Source organism: Chelonia mydas, chromosome 27 (assembly GCF_015237465.2).
Source record: "Chelonia mydas isolate rCheMyd1 chromosome 27, rCheMyd1.pri.v2, whole genome shotgun sequence".
In the NCBI taxonomy this organism is placed as follows: Eukaryota; Metazoa; Chordata; order Testudines; family Cheloniidae; genus Chelonia; species Chelonia mydas.
Window position 1 is genome coordinate 15,024,508 of NC_057860.1, and position 19,468 is coordinate 15,043,975.

The following is a 19,468-nucleotide window of genomic DNA, read 5'->3' on the forward strand; positions in this document are numbered from 1 at the left end:
CTCAGGGACTTTAAGGCCAGCAGGGATCATCATCATCTAGTCTGACCTGCAGGCCACAGAACCTCGCCCACCCACTGCTGTAAGCCACCCCTCACCTCTGGCTGGCTTTCAATAAACACTGCACAAGAACCAAACAACAAGAAGCCAGAATCAGCTGACTGAGTCACTCCACAAAACGACATGCTTTTCTGCCTGTACAGTGTCAGGGAAGTTTGCGGGATAGCAGGGGACTCCAGCTGCAGCTTGTGGGATTTCTGCCTGGGACAGAGCTAGGAGACACACAACAATGGGAGGGGAATTGTGGGTGTTGGTGCGCCAGATGGCAGGGGAGAGGGTTACTATCTGACCCAGCCCCCACACCAAGATGCTCTTTAATCTACATGCAAAAATTCTAACCAGAAGTAATGACAAATCCAATTCAAACTGACACTGCAAACCTGCTGCTCTCTCCCTGCGGTGCGGAGGGGCAGCAGGGTCTGTCAGACCACCCACTGGGGTTACTATATGTTGAGCTAGAGGGGAGCAGCTACTTTCACTCTACATTTCTCTCAGCAGCCCCTTAGCATCATTTAAATGCAGGTGCATGTGTGTGCGCACATCTGTGTATGAGCAACAAGCAAACACTTGCAGCGATTTTCCAAAGGGCCGCGTGAAGGAAAGGACTTTCTGAAACCCCAGAGTAAAGGAAACTCAACCCAGTTCTGACCAGGGTGACCAGATGTCCCGATTTTATAGGGACAGTCCTGATATTTGGGGCTTTGTCTTATATAGTCGCCTAACTTTTCACACTTGCTCTCTGGTCACTAGTTCTGACCGGGACATCGTCACAAAGATCTGCCCGACATGATAAACGGGCAGATTCCAGCCCGTGGCAGGGCTGCAAACAGAGAATAATCAGCAAATCTAAAATATTGCAAAACGCAACAACCAGTCCCTTATCTGCCCCCACACACCCCTTCTGTCCATCCCCAGGCCCTCCGTCTTTTCCAAGACATTGGTCACCATGTTAGCCAGCACGAGACACGTTTCGAAGGTGCCGTGACCGGTTCCCACGTGCGCTGGGGCAGTTTAGAACCAACTCCACAAGCTCCAAGCACCAACAAGAGTGGGAAACACTAGAGAGAACAACCCCCCAGCGAGACACAGTTGTTTCCTGGGAAGATGCTACGTCCTCCCCAACACTGGAAGAGGCTGGACCTCTCCCCAGCACCCCCAGCAGGTGGGGAGGGCAGAGTTACCTCTGCCTAGGCCTCTGAGCGCTGTTCACAGAGCTCCTTTCCAGGGCAGTGACGGAGTCTGCAATTCAGCGGGGCAGATGGGGGATCCTGAGACCACCGCGCGCGGATTTCTGCCCTGGGGTTGCTATGGTAATACAGCTGCCCTGCTGTAAACCCCAGGGTAGATGCCCTGCACAGGGGTAAAGCCGTTTGACACCGGGGTAAGCTGCAGCAGCACGAGTCCTCTGGGCCGGGTGTTTACACTGGCGGTTGCAGCGAGGCAGCAAGCCCTGGGCGACCTCCCAAATAGACAGTCCCCGAGTTACATGAATTTCAGCTGGATTGGGCCCTTGGTACCAGAACGGCGCTCAAATACCAGGATCCACTTGCAGCAAAACCGGCAGCCAAGGCTGTGGCACCTCATGGCCTGGGCTGGCCTCCTTTGACAGACGCCCTGAGTTCTTGCAGGCTTGGCTGGTCTCTGGGCTGTATTATTCCTCCCGAATCCTGCCCTGGCTCAGAAGGGGTTAAATCCCTCGGCCTCTGGCACTGGGTTTCCTACAGCTGCTGGGTCAAAAATGTCTCTGGGAGCAGCCAGTGGGGGCCGGGCTGCGCACACAGGAAATAGCCGGGCTCGCCAGCTTTCCTCCCACTCTCCCAGGCGGCTCAGAAGACGGGGCTCCCAGCAGGGCTGAGCCAGCCTGGGCCACGGGGCCTTTATCCCGCCTGGCTCGCTGGGGCAGGGAGCTGAGCAGCCGTGTAGCAGACTCCCATGGGCTGCAGGGACAGGACAGGCTGGGGCTGTGCAGAGCAGCTGGCCACTGATCAGGGGCCGGGGTCTCGGCTCTTGCTAGGGGCTGTGGGGAGGAGGCTGTGGGGGTGGGGGGGAGTGGGGCTCTGGGGGTTTGGGGAATGGGCTGTGCCCAGATTGCTGGTTCTTCTACTTGTCTCCAGCCGCCAGCTTGCATGATAATCAGCGAAAGACACTTTAACCCACCTGCTACCTTGCTAGTGCCGTGCCCCCCTTCTGGCCGCCACGTCCACACTGCACACAAAAGGGATTAAAGCAGCGAAGACACAGTGGAACCTGGCTTTAACTTGGGTCGGCAGCGTGAGTTAAAGCGGCTACCCTGAGCTAGAGGCCAGTGGCCGTGTCCTCGCTGCTCCTTTAACTCGAGTGAAGGAGACAGGTTTATTTCCACGTCAGCCCACGCTGAGCCATGGGGAAGGTGCCCACAAGAGGATCTGTCTCCTGCCCCCCTCCTGCCCCCCTGAGTGTTTGGAGCCCGTCCTGGGGCAATGGAGCCTCCTTGCTGGTCTGTGCAGTGAAGCACGTGCTGGCCGGGCCCTACAACACCGACAGAGGCTGTTCTGCTTGAAGCCCCCTGCTCTGGCTGCCTGACCCCCTTGGGCAATGCCCCCCGAGCTGCCTGTTCCCAGTGCCAGCTCCCCACTCCTCTTGCTGCTAGCCAGGTGCCCCCCCGTGGCTAGGAAACAACGCAGAGACGTCAGCCCAGGGAAGGGCCCGGGCTAGGAGAACCAAGGCCCTGGCTGCTCTGTGAATAATCAGCCGGATCTGCTGACTCAGCTGTAATTGGTTTCCTGCCAAGAACTAGGTGAAGGGTCTGGGCTCAGGGGAGCTACAGTAATCCTGGCAGCCGTGTGAGGGGGAAAACGTGTGTGTGTGTGTGCACGTGTGTGTCTGGGGGGGGGGGGGAAGATGCTTTCAGGGACTGGGCTCCAGCTCCCCGCCCCCGGGCGTGGTAAAAGGGCAGGTGATGCTGGAGCTGCTCGCTGATGTTCAGCGGTGGTCGAGCCGCAGCAGGAGCCTCGTGCCAGGGGCCAGAGCCCAGTTCCTGCCGGTGCTCAGTGCCTCTGTCCCTCTGGCAGCCGGACGGACCCCTCGGGTTTACCCCTTGCCCTCCAGCTGGCAGCTGCCAGGGCCCCGCAGCCTCTGGTGCTGCCCCCTCTGTGCAAGGCCCAGCCGCACGGCTTCCTGAAGGGCGGTTTTTGCCGGGCAGGGAGACGGTGACGGGGCCGGCAGTTGTTGTCTCTCTTTATCCAGCACCATCCCCCCTGGACAGGGCCGGGGGGCGGCTGGCGGTTGCCCCATGCACCAGCTCAAAGTCAGAAGGAAAAGCAATCGCGGTGCAGGGATCGGCTTGTCGGCCCCACAGCCCCGAGCTGGTCCCTGCGCGGCTGCCTGGCTCCGGAATTGTGTCAGCTCCAGGTGGCACGGTTCTGCTCCAGCCCCACTCGGTCGGCATCATGCCATGCAGGGGGGAAATGCCCCCTTGGGAAGCTGTGGCCCTTCCAAGTGCCCCACAGGCAAGCAGGGCACAGCGTCATGCTGCCCGTGTGCGCCAACCGGGGCGGCTGAGCAAACAGGGCTCCCTCGGGCTGCCCAGGCCGGCATCCAGGAGCAGCAGCTGGGAAGTGCTGTCTGCCACTGCGGGATCCAGGAAGTGAAACTAGCGAAAAGTCCCTCTCAGCCTCCCTCTGGGAGGGGGGTTTCCATGGTGACAGTGATGGCAGTGGGTGTTTCCCTGGGGAGATCCCCATGGCCAAGATCCTGCTGGAAATTTCCCCTCCACCAGAGAGCCCAGGCTGCAGGGCTGGGACCCCGCCACCAGCGTCACCAAGGAGGGGGTTGGTTGAGGCCATGGTGACTTTGTGGAGGGGGGTGGGGGGGCGAGACCCTGCTGGGTCCATCTGTCCCGAACGCTCTGGGAGCGGAGACCACGGCCGGTTTATCCTCCCATGAGGCTGTGGAAGTCAGGCTCTGGCAGTCCCGCCCCATCCCTCCCAGCCCTGAGTGGGTGTTCGCCAACATCCCAGGTGGTGCCCACGCCGTGGGGCTGCCCACAAGCCAACAGAACAGCGCCGTGCTGTGTCAAGTGTCTGCGTGGGACTCGGGTCCCCCTGTGCCCGTGGCAGCCGCCCCGCTGGGCAGGAGAGATGCTGCCCCCACCCTGGTGAAACCGGGAATCCTCACAGATTTGGAGAATGGCAGAAACCCGCCCCAGGAGCCAATCCCCAGCACAGGACTGGGCCGTGAGCTCACTCCTGCTGCTCCAGGGATGGCGCTGTCGGTGTGGTGCCACTCCCGTTGGCAGGCCCAGTGCCCAGCCCCGGTGCCAGGGAGAGGGTGCAGCAGGGATGGTGCCCGTGGCGCATCTCACAGGAGCATGGTGAGACGTCTGACCATCTGCTCAGCACGCCACCGAAAGGGGGTGTGGGGCTCTGCTAGCCCCGTTTCACCATTATTGCAAGGCATTTGCAGAGTAACCAAACAGCCAGGCTAGTGGGGTCCCAAAGGGGCGGGAGGTTGTGAAACTTGTCACCTCAGGTGGGGGAGTCCCCCTCCCATGCTGCCATCCAGGGAGAGACCCTGGGCTCCCAACCTGGCTGACTCCGAGCACAGGACTACAGGGAGGCTGGGCCCTTCTCCCCAGGACCTGGGGTCGGGGTGGGCCTTGCACTGAGATTAGACGCTCTGCCAGCCGGACGTGCAGGGAGGGGGAGGGGACTACAGCTGAGCTGTGACTCCCATACATGGGTGCCCTGTGCGGGCCACCAGCCAGGGCTGCTCCTCTCCCCACCCCCGGTGTGGGTAGCCATGTCTGCCAGCCAAGAGCCAGGGATCAAGGGCAGAAGATAACACCCTCCCCCTGGCCCCCTAATGCCTACTGCTCAGCCCTGCGGGATGGGGCCAGAGGAGACAAAGGGGAGCAAGCTGGGCACCGGCCTGGAGGGGCTGGACGCCCCTGAGCCCCACAACCCTGCAGGATGCTCCGGCACGGGGCTGACTCACCTGTCTGGGCCACCAACCACAGGGCGCGGCAAGCGACCAGGCTGAAGAGTTTGGTTCTGCTGCCCCCTGCAGGGCATCCCTGGCCAGAGGGTCAGAGACATTCACCCCACGTGGGCCTGGCCATGTCCCATTTCTAGCCCATTGCACCCCCAGGCTCCTCCTGACTCCCGGCCTGCTGCTTTCCTGCCAGAACGACCCTCGCTTTCGACCGAGCATTGGCCCCGCCGGCCCCGGGGCAGGGGAGCACCTGACAAGCTCGTTAAGTGTCTGCCGCCCCCCGGGGCCACGAAGGGTCATCGTGATCAACGGGGGCAAACTGACACAGCACAGATGCCCCGACTCCACATCCTGCCCCCCAGGACCTGGGGCAGAGACAAGGGAGGCTCCCGGTAGGTGAGCCAGGGCCTGGAAGGGAACGATGGGACCACTGCAAACCCCTCTGAGAGCCGCTAAGCAGCCCCCTCACCCAGCCAGCCAGCTGGTTGCCCCTCCCCCCCCGCCACCCAGCCACCCCCCTGTTGCCCAGCCAGCCAGCGAGGCCAGCTGCAGTTACCACCAGCCCCGGCCCACAGGTTGCCTGGCAAAGCGGCATTTGGTAGCAGGGGGCTGGGAAGCTCTGGGAACATGTGGCCCCATCCTTCATTGTTGCTGACACAGCCATAGGCCATTAACACACCGGGGTGGGGGAGGGGGGGGAAGGTTCAGAGCATCTGGCCAGGTGCCGGTCCTGACCCTAGAGGCCCCAAAGCCTTGCCGTCTATAGCTCCTGGACTCTTGGTTCTTGGCTCTGATCATGAGACTGCATGTAACTGGGTCACCGCCTCCGAGCACCCTGTCATGGCATGGCCCTGCAGCATCCCTGCCTCAGTTTCCCCTCAGTGACTTGGCTGTCTGGCCTGCTGGAAAGACAGTCTTCTGGCCAGCTGCAGGCTGCACCCAGCACCTCCAGCCTGAGGAGCTGCTCTGCCAGTCACTCGGACACTTGGCACCCCACACCCTTCCGCCCAGCTGGGCTTCCCAGGCTGCCTGGCCTGGCCCCAGTGTGTCGCTCCCTGCTCCTTCCCCAGCAGCTGCTCCCAGGCCCACCTGGCTGGAGTCAAGTCTCCTGCACACTCCAGGCCCCTGCTGAAGCCCCTAGTGTCTCTCAGGCCCGGGGCCTTCCCTTCTCTGTCCCAGAGGCCAGGGCAGGGCACATGGGAGCCAGCTAGGTCACAGGAAGGCTGAGAGCCAGCTCCCTTTAAAGGGCCAGTCATCACTGCAGCTGAGCGGCTGGAGCAGGGGAGTTAATGAAGAATCAAATGCATACAAATAACAAGCGCACACAGGTGCCCAGGGCATTTTATTGATTTGCAGGGGAAGAAGACAAGGAAGCCTGATTATTTTTCCACTTCCCCAGATAGTGCTGGGCATTACACAGACCCTCCAATGTGCTGGCATTACACAATTCCTCCCCCCCACCCGTGCTGGGCATTATACAACCCACCCCCATGTGCTGGGCATTACACAGATCCCCCCCAGTGTGCTGGGCATTACACAGACCCCCCACCCCCAGTGTGCTGGGCATTACACAATTCCTCCCCCACCCCGTGCTGGGCGTTATACAACCCACCCCCATGTGCTGGGCATTACACAGACCCCCCCCCAGTGTGCTTGGCATTACACAGACCCCCCCCCCAGTTTGCTGGGCATTACACAATTCCTCCCCCACCCCGTGCTGGGCGTTATACAACCCACCCCCATATGCTGGACATTACACCCTCCCCACCCCGCCCATGTGCTGAGCATTATACAGACCTTCCACTGTGCTGGGAATTACACGGATACCCCACAGAGTGCTGAGTGTTACACAGACACCCCCCCACACATCCAACGTGCTGAGCATCACACAGACAGCCCCAGTATGCTGGGCATTACACAGAGACCCCCACCCCCCAGAGTGCTGGGTGTTACATGGAGCCTCCCCGCACTGTGCTGGATGTTACACAGACACCCCCTCCTCCCCCCCGTGTGCTGGGCATGACACACCCCCCCCCCAGTGTGCTGGGTGTTAGACAGCCCCCTCCCCCCATGCGCTCGGCATTATACAGACTGCCCCCGCCCCCCCCGCACCAGCCAGTGAACAGTGCCCCTGGAGTGGCCAGAGGAGGGTGCTGTAACAACATGACCCTGCCTCCTCCCATGAGCCTGCCCCAGTTGCCCCCTGCCAGCCGGGGAGGGGAGCCCTGGCCTCCCGGCTGGCAGGGCAGAGGGCTGAGCCCTGGGCCAGCCCGCTCAGCACCGCCCCCTACACCATCTCCAGGCAGGTGGAGAGTGATGCCCGGCGCCTGGAGCTGGGGCGCTGCCCATCCCGTGCCCGGCCCACACAGCCAGCATCGCTGGCCAGGAGCCATAGCTCCTTCCGGAAGCGCACGCCCACGAAGGCGTAGAGCACGGGGTTGAGGCAGCAGCGGGCGAAGGCCAGGCCGTTGGTCACCACCAGAGCCAGGTCCTTGCGGCGGCTCTGGGCACAGCTCATCTCCCGGCTGCCCAGCATGTCGGCCGTGTCCAGCAGCACCACCAGGCTGTAGGGCAGCTGGAGGGCCACAAAGACAAGCACCAGGGCCAGGATGACGCGTAGGGCCTTGTGCCGCTGGAAGCTGCGGGCAGCCAGCAGGGTGCGGGCCACGGCCGTGTAGCAGGAGGCCATGACCAGGAAGGGCAGCACGAAGCCCAGGATGACCTGGGCCAGGTTGGTGGCTCCCCGGGCTGCCTTGGAAATGCTGGCAGGGAAGAGCACCCTGCAGAGCTCGCGGCCCTGGTGCCGCTTGGCCTGGCCGTACACGAACTGGGGCAGGGCCAGCAGGGTGGAGAGCAGCCAGGCCAGCCCGGCGGCGAGCCAGCCGTGGCAGCGGGCCCGGGGGCGCAGGCGGCAGGCAACTTGCGCCCGGACGATGGTCATGTAGCGGTCCACGCTGATGCAGGTCAGGAAGAGGAAGCCGCTGTAGAAGTTGAGGGCGTAGAAGCCCTGCAGGGTCTGGCAGGCGCTGGTGCCCAGCAGCCAGCCCTGCAGCGCGCCCGCCACGGCAAAGGGCAGCGAGGTCAGCAGCAGCAGCAGGTCGGCCACGGCCAGGTGCAGCAGGCAGACGTCGGTCACGGAGCGGGCCTGGCGGTAGCGGGCGTGGGTGAGCAGCACCAGCCCGTTCCCCGCCACGCCCAGCAGCGACAGCAGCAGGTAGGCGGCCGGCTGGTAGGTGCGGGCAAAGTCCTGCACGGGCCCCTTCTCGCACAGCTCGGGCAGGGGGCTGCCCCCGTCCGGGAACAGCCCATCCTCGTCCCCGTAGTAGAAGTCGGTGGTGACCGGGGGCTCGGCCGCCCAGGGGCTGAAGGTCTGTGAGGGCGAAACTTCGTCAGGGTCATTAGCAAGAAGCTTCGCTGAGCAACGCAGCACCGCACAACGACACAACTTGGCATCGCACAACGACACAACGTGGCATCGCACAGCCACAGCACACGGCAACACAACCACAGCACCGCTACACAGCCCTACACAACGACACAGCACAGCACTGCACAGCTACAGCACGCGGCAACACAACACACCACCGCACAACGACACAACGTGGCATCGCACAGCCACAGCACACAGCAACACAACACAGCACCGCAGAACACAACATAGCACCGTGGTTACACCACACAGCAACACAACACAGCAGCTACACAACACAGCATTGCAATGCAACGTATTAACACAACACAGCACTGCAATACAGCACAGTACACCAACACTGCACAGCACCGCACAGCAACACAGGAACACCACACAGCGACAGAGCAACACAACACAGCATCACACCATAGAGCAACACAACACAGCACCAGACAGCACAGCTACCCAGCAACACAATACAGCATTCCACTGCAACACTGCTCTGCACCACAACACCCCACAGCAAAACAACACCGTACAGCACCACACACTCCAGCACAACGCCACACACCAGGTCGCAGCACCGCACAGCAACCCACAGCACTGCAGAGCAAGGGGATCAATGTCCATTGCACAAGCCCCGCTCAACCAGCCCTGCAGCCCAGCCCGGGACCCTCACCCCCGGGGACACGCTGCCAGGCTGGGCAGCCGGAAGGGTCCTGTGCCAGTCTGGTGCTGCCCCCCCTATTGCCCCGCCTTGCACAGACCCCAGAGAGAAGCTGCATCTCTCTGGCCCCTCAGCCCGGGTCCCCTGCTGGGGCTGCCAGCGAGGGGGCTGGCTGGTGCCCGCTGGGTTGGTGGGTTTGGGTGATGTGGGCACCTGTTCTGCTAGGAGCTAGGCTGAGCCCAGGGGAGATGGCTGGTGCCTCGGGACGGGCCCTGCCACACCAAGAGCCACTGGATTCAGTGACTGCGTTTCTGTCTCACACCCAGCCCTGATCAGCGGGGGCAATTTCCGGGCTGCCAGTTGTGAGAGCTGCTGTGTCACTCCCTGGGCCGGGGACTCGTGTGCCGGGGGCTGCCAGGTAGGGAGAGGGCCAGGCTGGCATGATGCCCTGCAGGAAGGGGGAGCCGCAGCCCCGTCTGTGGTTTCCTTTAACTCCTGGAAGCCTGGCAGCGTGGGCACCTGGACAGCACCCCCAGCCCTGGGCTGCAGCTCGAGGCCCTGAACAGCTCGGCGTTTCACTGACGAACAACGAAAGTGTCAGTGACCAGAGTGCGAAACGGGAGCGTCACGGAGGGGACAGATGCTCGGCACCCTGAACTGGAGCTGCCTGGAGCTCGGCACCCCGAACCGGAGCTCAGCACCCAGAACCGGAGCTGCCTGGAGCTCAGCACCCCGAACCGGAGCTCAGCACCCCGAACCGGAGCTCGGCACCCAGAACCGGAGCTGCCTGGAGCTCAGCACCCAGAACCGGAGCTCGGCACCCAGAACCAGAGCTCAGCACCCCAAACTGGAACTCGGCACCCAGAACCGGAGCTGCCTGGAGCTCGGCACCCCGAACCAGAGCTCGGCACCCAGAACCGGAGCTGCCTGGAGCTCAGCACCCCGAACCGGAGCTCGGCACCCAGAACCGGAGCTGCCTGGAGCTCAGCACCCCGAACCGGAGCTCAGCACCCAGAACCGGAGCTGCCTGGAGCTCAGCACCCCGAACCGGAGCTCGGCACCCAGAACCGGAGCTGCCTGGAGCTCAGCACCCAGAACCGGAGCTCGGCACCCAGAACCAGAGCTCAGCACCCCAAACTGGAACTCGGCACCCAGAACCGGAGCTGCCTGGAGCTCGGCACCCCGAACCAGAGCTCGGCACCCAGAACCGGAGCTGCCTGGAGCTCGGCACCCCGAACCAGAGCTCGGCACCCAGAACCGGAGCTGCCTGGAGCTCAGCACCCCGAACTGGAGCTCGGCACCCAGAACCGGAGCTGCCTGGAGCTCAGCACCCCGAACCGGAGCTGCCTGGAGCTCGGCACCCAGAACCGGAGCTGCCTGGAGCTCGGCACCCAGAACCGGAGCTGCCTGGAGCTCGGCACCCAGAACCGGAGCTGCCTGGAGCTCGGCACCCAGAACCGGAGCTGCCTGGAGCTCGGCACCCCGAACCGGAGCTCGGCACCCAGAACCAGAGCTGCCTGGAGCTCGGCACCCCGAACTGGAGCTCGGCACCCCGAACTGGAGCTGCCCAGAGCTCGACATTCAGGCCTGGAGTTGCGATCACTGACCCATGCTGGGCCTGCGTCTCTGTAGATCAGGTGCCCATGGGGTGAGGTGAGGGTGCGTCTGTCTCATGAGTCGTGTCAGGCCCCACAGACAGGCACTGGGACCCCACACAGTGATGCTGCGCTGAGCCTGGACGCACCGATGGACACACACCGGCACTCAGACATGGGGAACCTGCTGTCCTTCGCAGGGGGATTTCCCAGGGGCCGGCAGGTCTTTTCCCCTTTGTGGCTGCCTGAATTGCTAATCAAGATGTTTGGGGGAAGAAACGTGTAAAACCCGTTGAGCTTCTCTGGCCCCCAGGGTGATCAGATGTCCTCTGGGATGCCCCTGGACACCTGGGGCCAGCCCTGCCTGGAGACCCCGCTCTGGCTCCCATCCCATCAGAGAGCAGATTCTGTCCCTTGCGGCTCAGACCCGCGCGGAGCCAGAGCCCAGCTCGGGTAAATCGGCAAACTGAGTGCCGCTGACTCAGGGAAACTGCCGTGGTTACACCAGCAATTTGGCCCTGGCCCGCAGTTTCCTTCTGACTGGGCTGCGCGCTGAACCCTAAGGGGCTGCAAACCCCAGCAACTGGGCCTGGCTTCCCTTCTCCTGCCTCACAGCAGCCCTGGGGCCCTGCACTACGGGCGGCTGCTCATGGTGTCTTGGGGCCGGACGGAGCCCAAGAACTGCCCAGGGACAGTGTGATTTCCCAGCGGCCCCACGCTGGCCTTTCCCAACCGCCCGGCCCCTGAGACCCCAGAGTGGAGCTTTGCCCTGCCTTTGCCAGGCACATGGGACCCACAGTGTCTGTGCCTGGTGGGCTGGGCAGAGAGCAGCTATCCTGCAGAGCCAGCTTTGGAGTTCTGTGTGGGTGCAGGGGTCAGCATGGAGCTCACTGCAGGATCGGGGCCCCGATGTCCCTTTCTGCTCCCAGCCCCCAGGCTCCGGGCTTGGAACCCATCCCAGCCTGCATGGGCTGGAGGATCCCAGGTGGGCCCATGTGGGACCAGGTGCTCATACTCAAACCCACGATCGGAAAAACCAATCAGAGAAAATGGTTTTACATTCAAACAAGCAAGTGATGTCCCCTCCCCTGCCCCGGAAAGCCCCCGCAGCCCCTCACCTGGTTTGGGGGAGGCATCTCTGTCATTGTGAAGCTGCAGCAAGCGTCCTGCTTCTTCGAGGCTCTGCCGCGGCCACCCCCGAATGCGACGCGGCCTGTGGTTTGACCACGTGCCTACCTGATACCGAGAGCTGATCTCAGAATCCAAGACCTGCCCCCGCGGGACCTGAACACCGGAGGTGACCCCAGGGCGGGGCGAGGCCCTGCGTCGGTGACAAGAGGCACCCAGCCAACACCCTGAGCGCTGGTGCCAGATCGAACAGAGCACAGTTCCGCGCGCCACGCTTCGTGGAAATGGGCCCTGTGGTATGTGGCAGGGTGGGTGCCCCGACCATGGGGATGTAGGCTGCAGAGCGCGAGAGCTGCCAGCAAACTGAACGGAAACCCCATGAGCATGTGTGGGCTGGGGCCAAGGGAGTGAGCCTGGGTCGGCGCACCCTGCTCAGCCCCAGAGCCCTGGGCATGCGGTGCCTGCCGGGCCTTTGCTTCTCCAGCTGCCGTCGGTGCCAGCTGCCCTGCTAGCCCATGGTCCGGGCGCGGGGTCCTGGGCCTGACCCCTGGGAGACAGGCCTGGAAACGAGCCGCTCACAAATCGGGGGCCACTTACTGGGATGAACTTGTCTGGAGTCCCCCGAGAAGCCCCCACAACGGCGTGATGGAGCCGGGGCTGCACAGCCTGGGAGCTCTCGGGGGCCGGGACCAGCGAGATGTTTTGGGCTTATGCAGCACCCAGCACAATAGGCCCCTGCTCCAGGACAGGGCTCCTGGGTGCTACCGTAATGCACTTAATAACCTACAGCACCCAGCGCAATGGGTCCCAGGGCTCCTGGGCGCTACCGTAATGCACCTAGTAATGTACAGCACCCAGCCACAATGAGGTCCGGGGCCATGACAGGGCTTCTGTGCCGCAGATAACAGGAATCGTGCCAGACCCTTGGCTGCTGTGGACCAGTGTAGCTGAATAAATGGAACGAGGCCAAGTCCCACCAGCGGGGCTCTGGCCTGCTGCTCCCGGCCCTGTGACAGGGACTCACCCTCCCTAAGGAACCAGGACAGTCCCTCTCTCAGGACTCAGCTTCACACAGGAAACAGTTTGTTCTTGGACCAAGGGGCAGCTGCTGTCATCACAACCCCACGGGGGGCTCCCTGGAGGCTGAGCCCTTCTGGCCCAGCAGAGGTGTCACCCCAGACGGTCCCGCTCCAATACACTGGGGGGATATATGACTTGACCCCCACAAAAATTCTTAAGCTTTTTATTACCATGCAGATTAGGGCATGGCACGGGAGGGGGAGGGCGAGGGGGAGGGGAACCGCTTTTCTCTCCATGTCGGCAGCAAATCGATTCCCGTCGTTAATAGGCTTTCTGCCTTTTGCAGTTATAATCTCACAATCCCCCCTTTCTCCGAGGCTCGAGTCATCTTTGCAATGGCTTATCCCTGCTTTGCCTTTCAGACCCCCACACCCCAGCTGCCAGCACCGGTCCACCGGCCAGCCTGGGCTGCCCAGGAACGGGCGGGGTGGGGGGGTCCCTTTAAAATTTGTGAGCCTTCTACTGGTGGTCACCGTGTCCTGGGTTTCAGAAGCCGCTTGACCCCCTTCAGCGCAGCCGTGTGTGCATGGAGCCAGGCCTGGCATTTTGTATCTAGCCAGTACACGTGGTCTTTGGGCCCCACCAGGCCTGTAGGGTTCCTTCCTCTGAGCTTTGTTGTGCAAGGAGCAAAGGACACAACAGCCCGAACCTCCTGCTTGGCTTTCGAGCTGGGCTGTGGCTCTTACCATCCCTCTCACCGTTTCAATGTGCTGCTGCTCTGGGCTTTGACTCCCCCACTACACTAGTGCCAAGAAAGGGGCAGCTGCCACACCCTGGCAAGCTGGCAGCAAGGGGCAGTAAGCGGGGGGGGGGGGGCGCTTGGCAGGGGCAGCGGCCCCTCCTCACCAGGGGAGAATGCAAAGTGGCCCGTAGGAGTTGTGAGGGGTGGGGTGCCATGGAGGGGTCAGCCCAGCTTCTGCTTGGACCAGCGCACAGTGACTGTCATTCACGGCCCCCCATGGCCATAGGCGCGGAAAGTAAGGGTGCGGGGGGTGCTGCAGAACCCCCAGGTTTTATGCAGGGCTGCTGGCCCTGCACCCCGCTCCCCAGCTGCTGGCTCCATGCATAAAACCTGGGGGTGTTTCCCGCGCCTATGCCCTGCTCCTGGCCCTCCACCCACACTCTGCTCCCCAATCCCTCATCTCACCTGGGGCTTGGGTCCTGGCTGCCGGCCCCACCCCCACTCCCAGGACTCCGGTCCCGGGGCCCACCCCACTCCCAGCCCCACGCCCTGGGAGCTGCTCCTAGGGTCCTGGCTGCTGGCCCCTGCCCGGGGCTCCACGCTCGCCCCCAGCTGTGGCCTCGGTCCCCTTACCCCTGTCCAGGTCCCCACTCCCGGAGACACAGCTCTGCTCCCAGCCTTGGTAGGGCGTGGGGGGTGGACAGGGGCAAGGGGGCTGGCTTTCAGCTGCATAGATGGGCCAGAGGGAAACGGGCTTCGCAGCCACCTTGTTGCTTCCCTCTTGTGCCCCTGGGGGAGGCGAAAGCTGCCTCAGCGCCAGGGTGGGGCTGCTGGTTTGGGGGTGCCCTCCTGCCGCTCAGGCAGGGGCCTGGCCAGGTGGCTCCAGCCCCTGCACAACCCAGCCCACAAGCCAAGAGCTGCTTCGCTTCTGAGTAACTAACTGTGTCCCTGCCCCCGGGCCCGCTGCACCTGGGATTCTCTGTTCTCTCTTTCGCCCTCCGACCAGGCCCTGCTAACAGGAAACAGCCACGTCGCCCACCACCGAGCAGGACCCAGACATCCTCCCAGGCCTGGCTCCGTCTGGCTCCTGGCCCCCGCCTGCCCCGGGGTGCAGGGATGAGCTCCCTTCAGCCGGGCTTGGCTCCCTGGGGCTCCCCCTAAATCCAGTAATACGCCAGCTCCGTGGACGTGGGGGAGCCCCCTGCATGGGGGCGGCCAGTCGGGGCTGCCATCTCTGACCCTGGCTCCTGCAGGTTCTGAGCCCTGGCCCCACAGACATCCCTCTCACCATCAATAGCCAGGGACTGTGGGGGGCTGCCTGGGGCCGAGGGAAAGCCAGGGTGGGCGTGCTAAGCCGCAGGGCCAGAGGAGGCTGGGGTGGGCTCCTGAGCCATGGGGGGGTTCTTATGTAGGCCACGAAGCCCGCTTGCTCCAGCCCCCCCACTGAGCGCACCCAGGGAGGACAGATGACAATGGCCGTTTGGGAGCAGACAGGCTAAATCCCGTGTCTTTTTTGCACCCGTGGAGAGAGACAGGCGACCCCTAACCCCCAAGGCTTAATCTGCTTGTTGATTACACGCCGGTGCAACATCTGTCACAGCGCCTGCTTTGCAAACGTTGTGGTCACCGTTATCCTGCCCTCACTCCCCCTCCTGCTCTCCCCGGCGTACCCTGCGGGGACCGGGGCTCACGACTACGCAGCGCCAGACTCTTGCTTGTGGTGTCACTGGAAATACCCAGACTGCTGGAGTCGGCAGCTGCTGGCATGGAGTGCCCACCCTCGTCCGCAGCTGCGGACTGACCACCCCTGCAGAGGGCCTGCGGCACAGGGCTGTGGCCCGCCAGCTGGGCTGGGAGGGTGGGTGTGTGGGGAGCCAAGCCTGCACGCCCCCCAGGGCAAGTTAGCGTTGCAAGGGTTAATTTGTGTGGCCTCGCCCCAGCGTAAGGCCTGCAGGGGCCTGACAGAGACTCCTGGAGCAGCCCCCCCATCCCCGGTTCCATCCCCTGCTCTCTCTGAAGAGAGCTCTTGTGCTCCGGCTCCCCCCCCCCCATCCCCACAAGCCCTGGGGGAGGAAGGGGGCAAGCGCTCTGTGCCGGAACAAAAGCCCAGCTCAGCCTGTGACACAAAATTGCTCATAAAGTCAGGCAAAGCTGGAGCCCAAGAGACTGGTACTGGGGGGCCTGAGCCTGGGGTTCTGCAGGGAACACCCCAGGGGCTGTGAAGTTCTAGAGATGGGAGGGAATCACCGCCCCGCGTGGTGACCGGTGGGATGAGGCTGCTGCCCCTTCTGGACGTTGTTTGTCTGGGGGTGGGGGTCACTCAGCTTCACCATTCCCGCCAGTCATGTCCTGAGACCCACCAGACAGTGCTGGGCTTCATCGTCCTGGTCCTGGCGACACCCTGGCCAGAGCGGGCCAGGCAGAAGGAACCGATGCCACCTCCACCGGCTCCTGGTCTGAATGGCACCTGGGATGTCAGACTTGGGGTCCTGCTGTCAGCCCCTCTGGGCCATTTTCCTTTGTTCTCCTCTCTCCTGACCCTCTCTCTGTCTCAGGCTAATGAGAGCCCGTATGAGGCGGCCCAGACAACTGCACCCGGAGGCAGCTAAAAGCTATACCGTAAGCAGCCCAACACTGGTACGAGTTTGCCAGGTCTCAGTGTGGCTGGTCAGACTATGGGCTGGGCCCGTTTTTCCAGCAGTGAGGTTAAGTGAGAGTCAACAACAGAGACAGAAGCTGCATTTTTCCTCTTAGCTGTGCGTTTCTCTCCCCTTTCCTGTGCGTTTGTCTTGTTTTGTAGGGAACCCACCTCAGCTCTTGTAACAATGCTGGTTCTGGCGGGACCCAAGTGAGAGTGCCAATTCAGGATGAATTGCTTCAAGCAGGGCAGTCACAGCCCAAGGCTGGGTTTTTCCACCTCTAAGGCAAACCAAACCAGCCAGCCAGAGAGGACTTTGGTTTTACACCACTGGCTAACCACAAGTCACACAAGCAATTCCCGTAGACACTCCAGTTTCCCAGTATCATCACCAGTGCCACTCGTTATGGGGACAAATGGCTATGAAAATCAATACCCCAGTAAAAGAAAAAAAGTTCTCTTGATCCCAAAGGCCCAAGCCCCAGACCCAGGTCAATCTACAAATCAGATCTTGCCCACAAATCATGCTGTTGCCAATCCTTTAGAATCTAAAATCTAAAGGTTTATTCCTAAAAGAAATACAGATGAGAGCTAGAATGGGTGAAATGGAATCAATGACATCCAGTGACGGCAAAGTTCTTGGTTCAGGCTTGCAACAGGGATGGAATAAACGGCAGGTTCAAATCAAGTCTCTGGAGAACATCCCCAACTGGGAGGGGTCTTTCAGTCCTTGGTTCAGAGCGTCAGTGCAGCCAAGTCCCTCCGGAGGTCAGAAGCAGGACTGAAGACCAGATGGAGGAGCTGCAGCCGCTCTGTATAGTCTCTTGCCATGTGGTCTCTGCTGTCTGTGTCCCAAGGACAAGCTGCCCATCCCATTGCCTGGAAACACCTCAGAGTTCTGTCCCTCGGCAGGTCCCTGCACACCTGGCTGAGTCCCCAGGCGTCTCTGCCTTCTCTCAGTGGGTCAGATGTGTAGCTGATGGTCCTTAATGGGCCATCAGGCAGGCTAGGCAGAGCTGACACCAACTTGTCTGGGGAATCACCCAGAAGCAGAGCAGAAGTTTGAACTTCAGACAGTGTAGAGCCAATATTCATAACTTCAACTACAAAAATGATACCCACACACAGACAGCATAATCCGAACCAGCAAACCATAACCGTGTCTGAGACACCTCATTTGACCCCCCTTATACAAGATTTGGTGCTACTACAGGACCTTGGTTGCAACAATGATCTATACGGTCCCAGATTAGGTCAATAACGTCACAGCAGGACACACAGCATGGCTCCCCTCCCCACCAGCCACAAAGACCCCCCATTCCATTTGCCACTCCCAGCCCCCCTCCAGCCACATGGACCCCCCATTTCATGTTCCCTCCCCCCTTCCATCACCCTAGTTTGACACATTTGCAAGGGGGAGGCCCAGCACAGAAGTGTCATGAGGCCTCCCCCCCTGACTAGCACCGGGGTAGCCAGAAGTGGGGGGGAGGGGCCCTCAGGGAGTGGAACCTGCCTCGGGGGCTCAACCCCTTTGTCCTGAGCTGCAGTTCTCAGGGCACATCACTGTGCCCCCCTGGCCCTGTCCAGACAAGGCTCCTATGAATCAGGAACATTCCCCCTGCCTGCTCCCTGCCCCCCCAGCCCGTTGGGTCCAGAAGGCCCCAGAGCTCGGGCTGGGGACCTTGAGCAGCAGCCCCCAGGCTCCCCCAGAGCCACAAACAAGGTGCCCTGTGTTTGGCCTCATCCCCAGCACGGAGTGGGGGGCGGGCAGCACCCCGGGGGGAGGTGCAGTGCACTGGCAGAGGAGCTGCAAGGAGGAAACCTACTGGCTCCTTGGAGCCAAAATGTTCAGGCGGGAGGAGCCATTTGGGACCAAGCTTGAGACCTGCGAAGGGGCTGGGCACCCACCTCCCCAAACTCCAGCCCTTGAGGGTTGCCCTGGGCACCCCAGATAACTGACCACTTCTGAAAACATGCTTAGCTGCACAGAAGTGAGAGCTCCCAACCCCCTTGTGCCCCCCCACCCCCGCTCTGCGCTCCCCCACTGCTCTGTGCCCCCCCACTGCTCTGTGCCCTCACCCCCTGCTCTGTGACCCCACCCCCTTGTACCCCCCACCCCACTGTGCCCCCACCCCCGTCAGCACCCCCATCCCCTGCTCTGTGCACTCCGTCCCTCCACCTCTGGTGCCTCTCCCCAGGGCTGGATTAACTTCTTGTTGGCCTAGCGCCAACCATCATTGTGGGCCCCCCCAGGGAATGAATGGGTCGGGGCAAGAGCCCAGTGGGCAGGGTGGATCTGATTTGATTTAAATCACTAGTCAGGAAGGTTTGATTTAATCATGGGTTTTCTACATAGAAGTGCATTCTTGGTGGCTGTTCTAACCTTAGTACATATTCTTCGCAACTCAGACAGAGACATAGGTTTTGTTTTTAGAAGGTACACACTCTGCTTTTTTAAACAGTGATTTATTTTGAAAGCTTTTCAGATGAGTTTTACAGCTATGTCAGAAAACGAAGGATTGTTTGGTTATTTCATTTACCAAAGGTAATTGAGGCAGATATTTATGAAGTCATTGGGAGGTGAACTATCTCCCATTCAAGAGGTTAATCATTAATGTTTGGAGGATTTTCTTGCCAGGCTGTATTAGGAGGAGAACATCACCAGACAGACATTTCATTTGTTTTATTTAACTAAAACAACAACATTAAGTATTCTGGATTTTTTTTTCAACAGCAGAGTATTTTAACAAAACAAGCATATATCCTTCGCTTCTCACATTTATCTCCAGACTTCTCCTTGTCCAGATCTATTCCACCCCCCACAATCCTCTATTCACTGAACTTTTTGAAACTTTTCACTTTCAGAGAGAGGTAAGGGATTGAGTTTGTGTACACAAATTTGCAGAGGGACAATAGAGTTGAGGTCTGTTATTTCTCATCTCTATATATTATTTAAAAACATTTTTGCTGTTAACAAGCATGTTACCTCTGGAGACACAAATCCACAGTCTGAGAACTGCAAAACTAAGCATCTTGGATGGTATCTTCTGGACTGAGCACCGAGTCCCAGTGGGTAGATAGAAAGATTAACCTAAATAATCTATACAGAAGTCCCTGGAACCCCATAAAATTGAGTCTCTCATCCATGAACTATTGGAACTCATTTACAAAACTTTTCTTAAACATGACATGACTATATTGTCTCGTACTACAGAATTATAATTTATAATCCCTACTC

General features: G+C 60.9%; 1 protein-coding gene across 1 annotated transcript; it reads right to left on the minus strand.

Moving 5' to 3' along the window:
* Positions 1 to 7,139: 7,139 nt before the first annotated feature.
* Positions 7,140 to 12,574, minus strand: CCR10 (C-C motif chemokine receptor 10). The gene is made up of 3 exons (XM_043536837.1): positions 12,428 to 12,574; positions 11,821 to 11,938; positions 7,140 to 8,398 (listed from the first exon to the last, which is right to left on the minus strand). The coding sequence occupies exons 2-3, from the start codon at positions 11,845 to 11,847 to the stop codon at positions 7,316 to 7,318; spliced, it is 1,110 nt and encodes a 369-aa protein (XP_043392772.1). The 5' UTR covers positions 11,848 to 11,938; positions 12,428 to 12,574; the 3' UTR covers positions 7,140 to 7,315.
* Between the last annotated feature and the right edge of the window lie 6,894 nt (positions 12,575 to 19,468).

Excerpts from the sequence above, each read along its gene's own strand:
- CCR10 (XM_043536837.1), bottom strand. The coding sequence starts at position 11,847 with ATGACAGAGATGCCTCCCCCAAACCAG. Across the intron at positions 8,399-11,820 it reads AGATGCCTCCCCCAAACCAG|ACCTTCAGCCCCTGGGCGGC; the intron begins GTGAGGGGCTGC and ends TCGCCCTCACAG.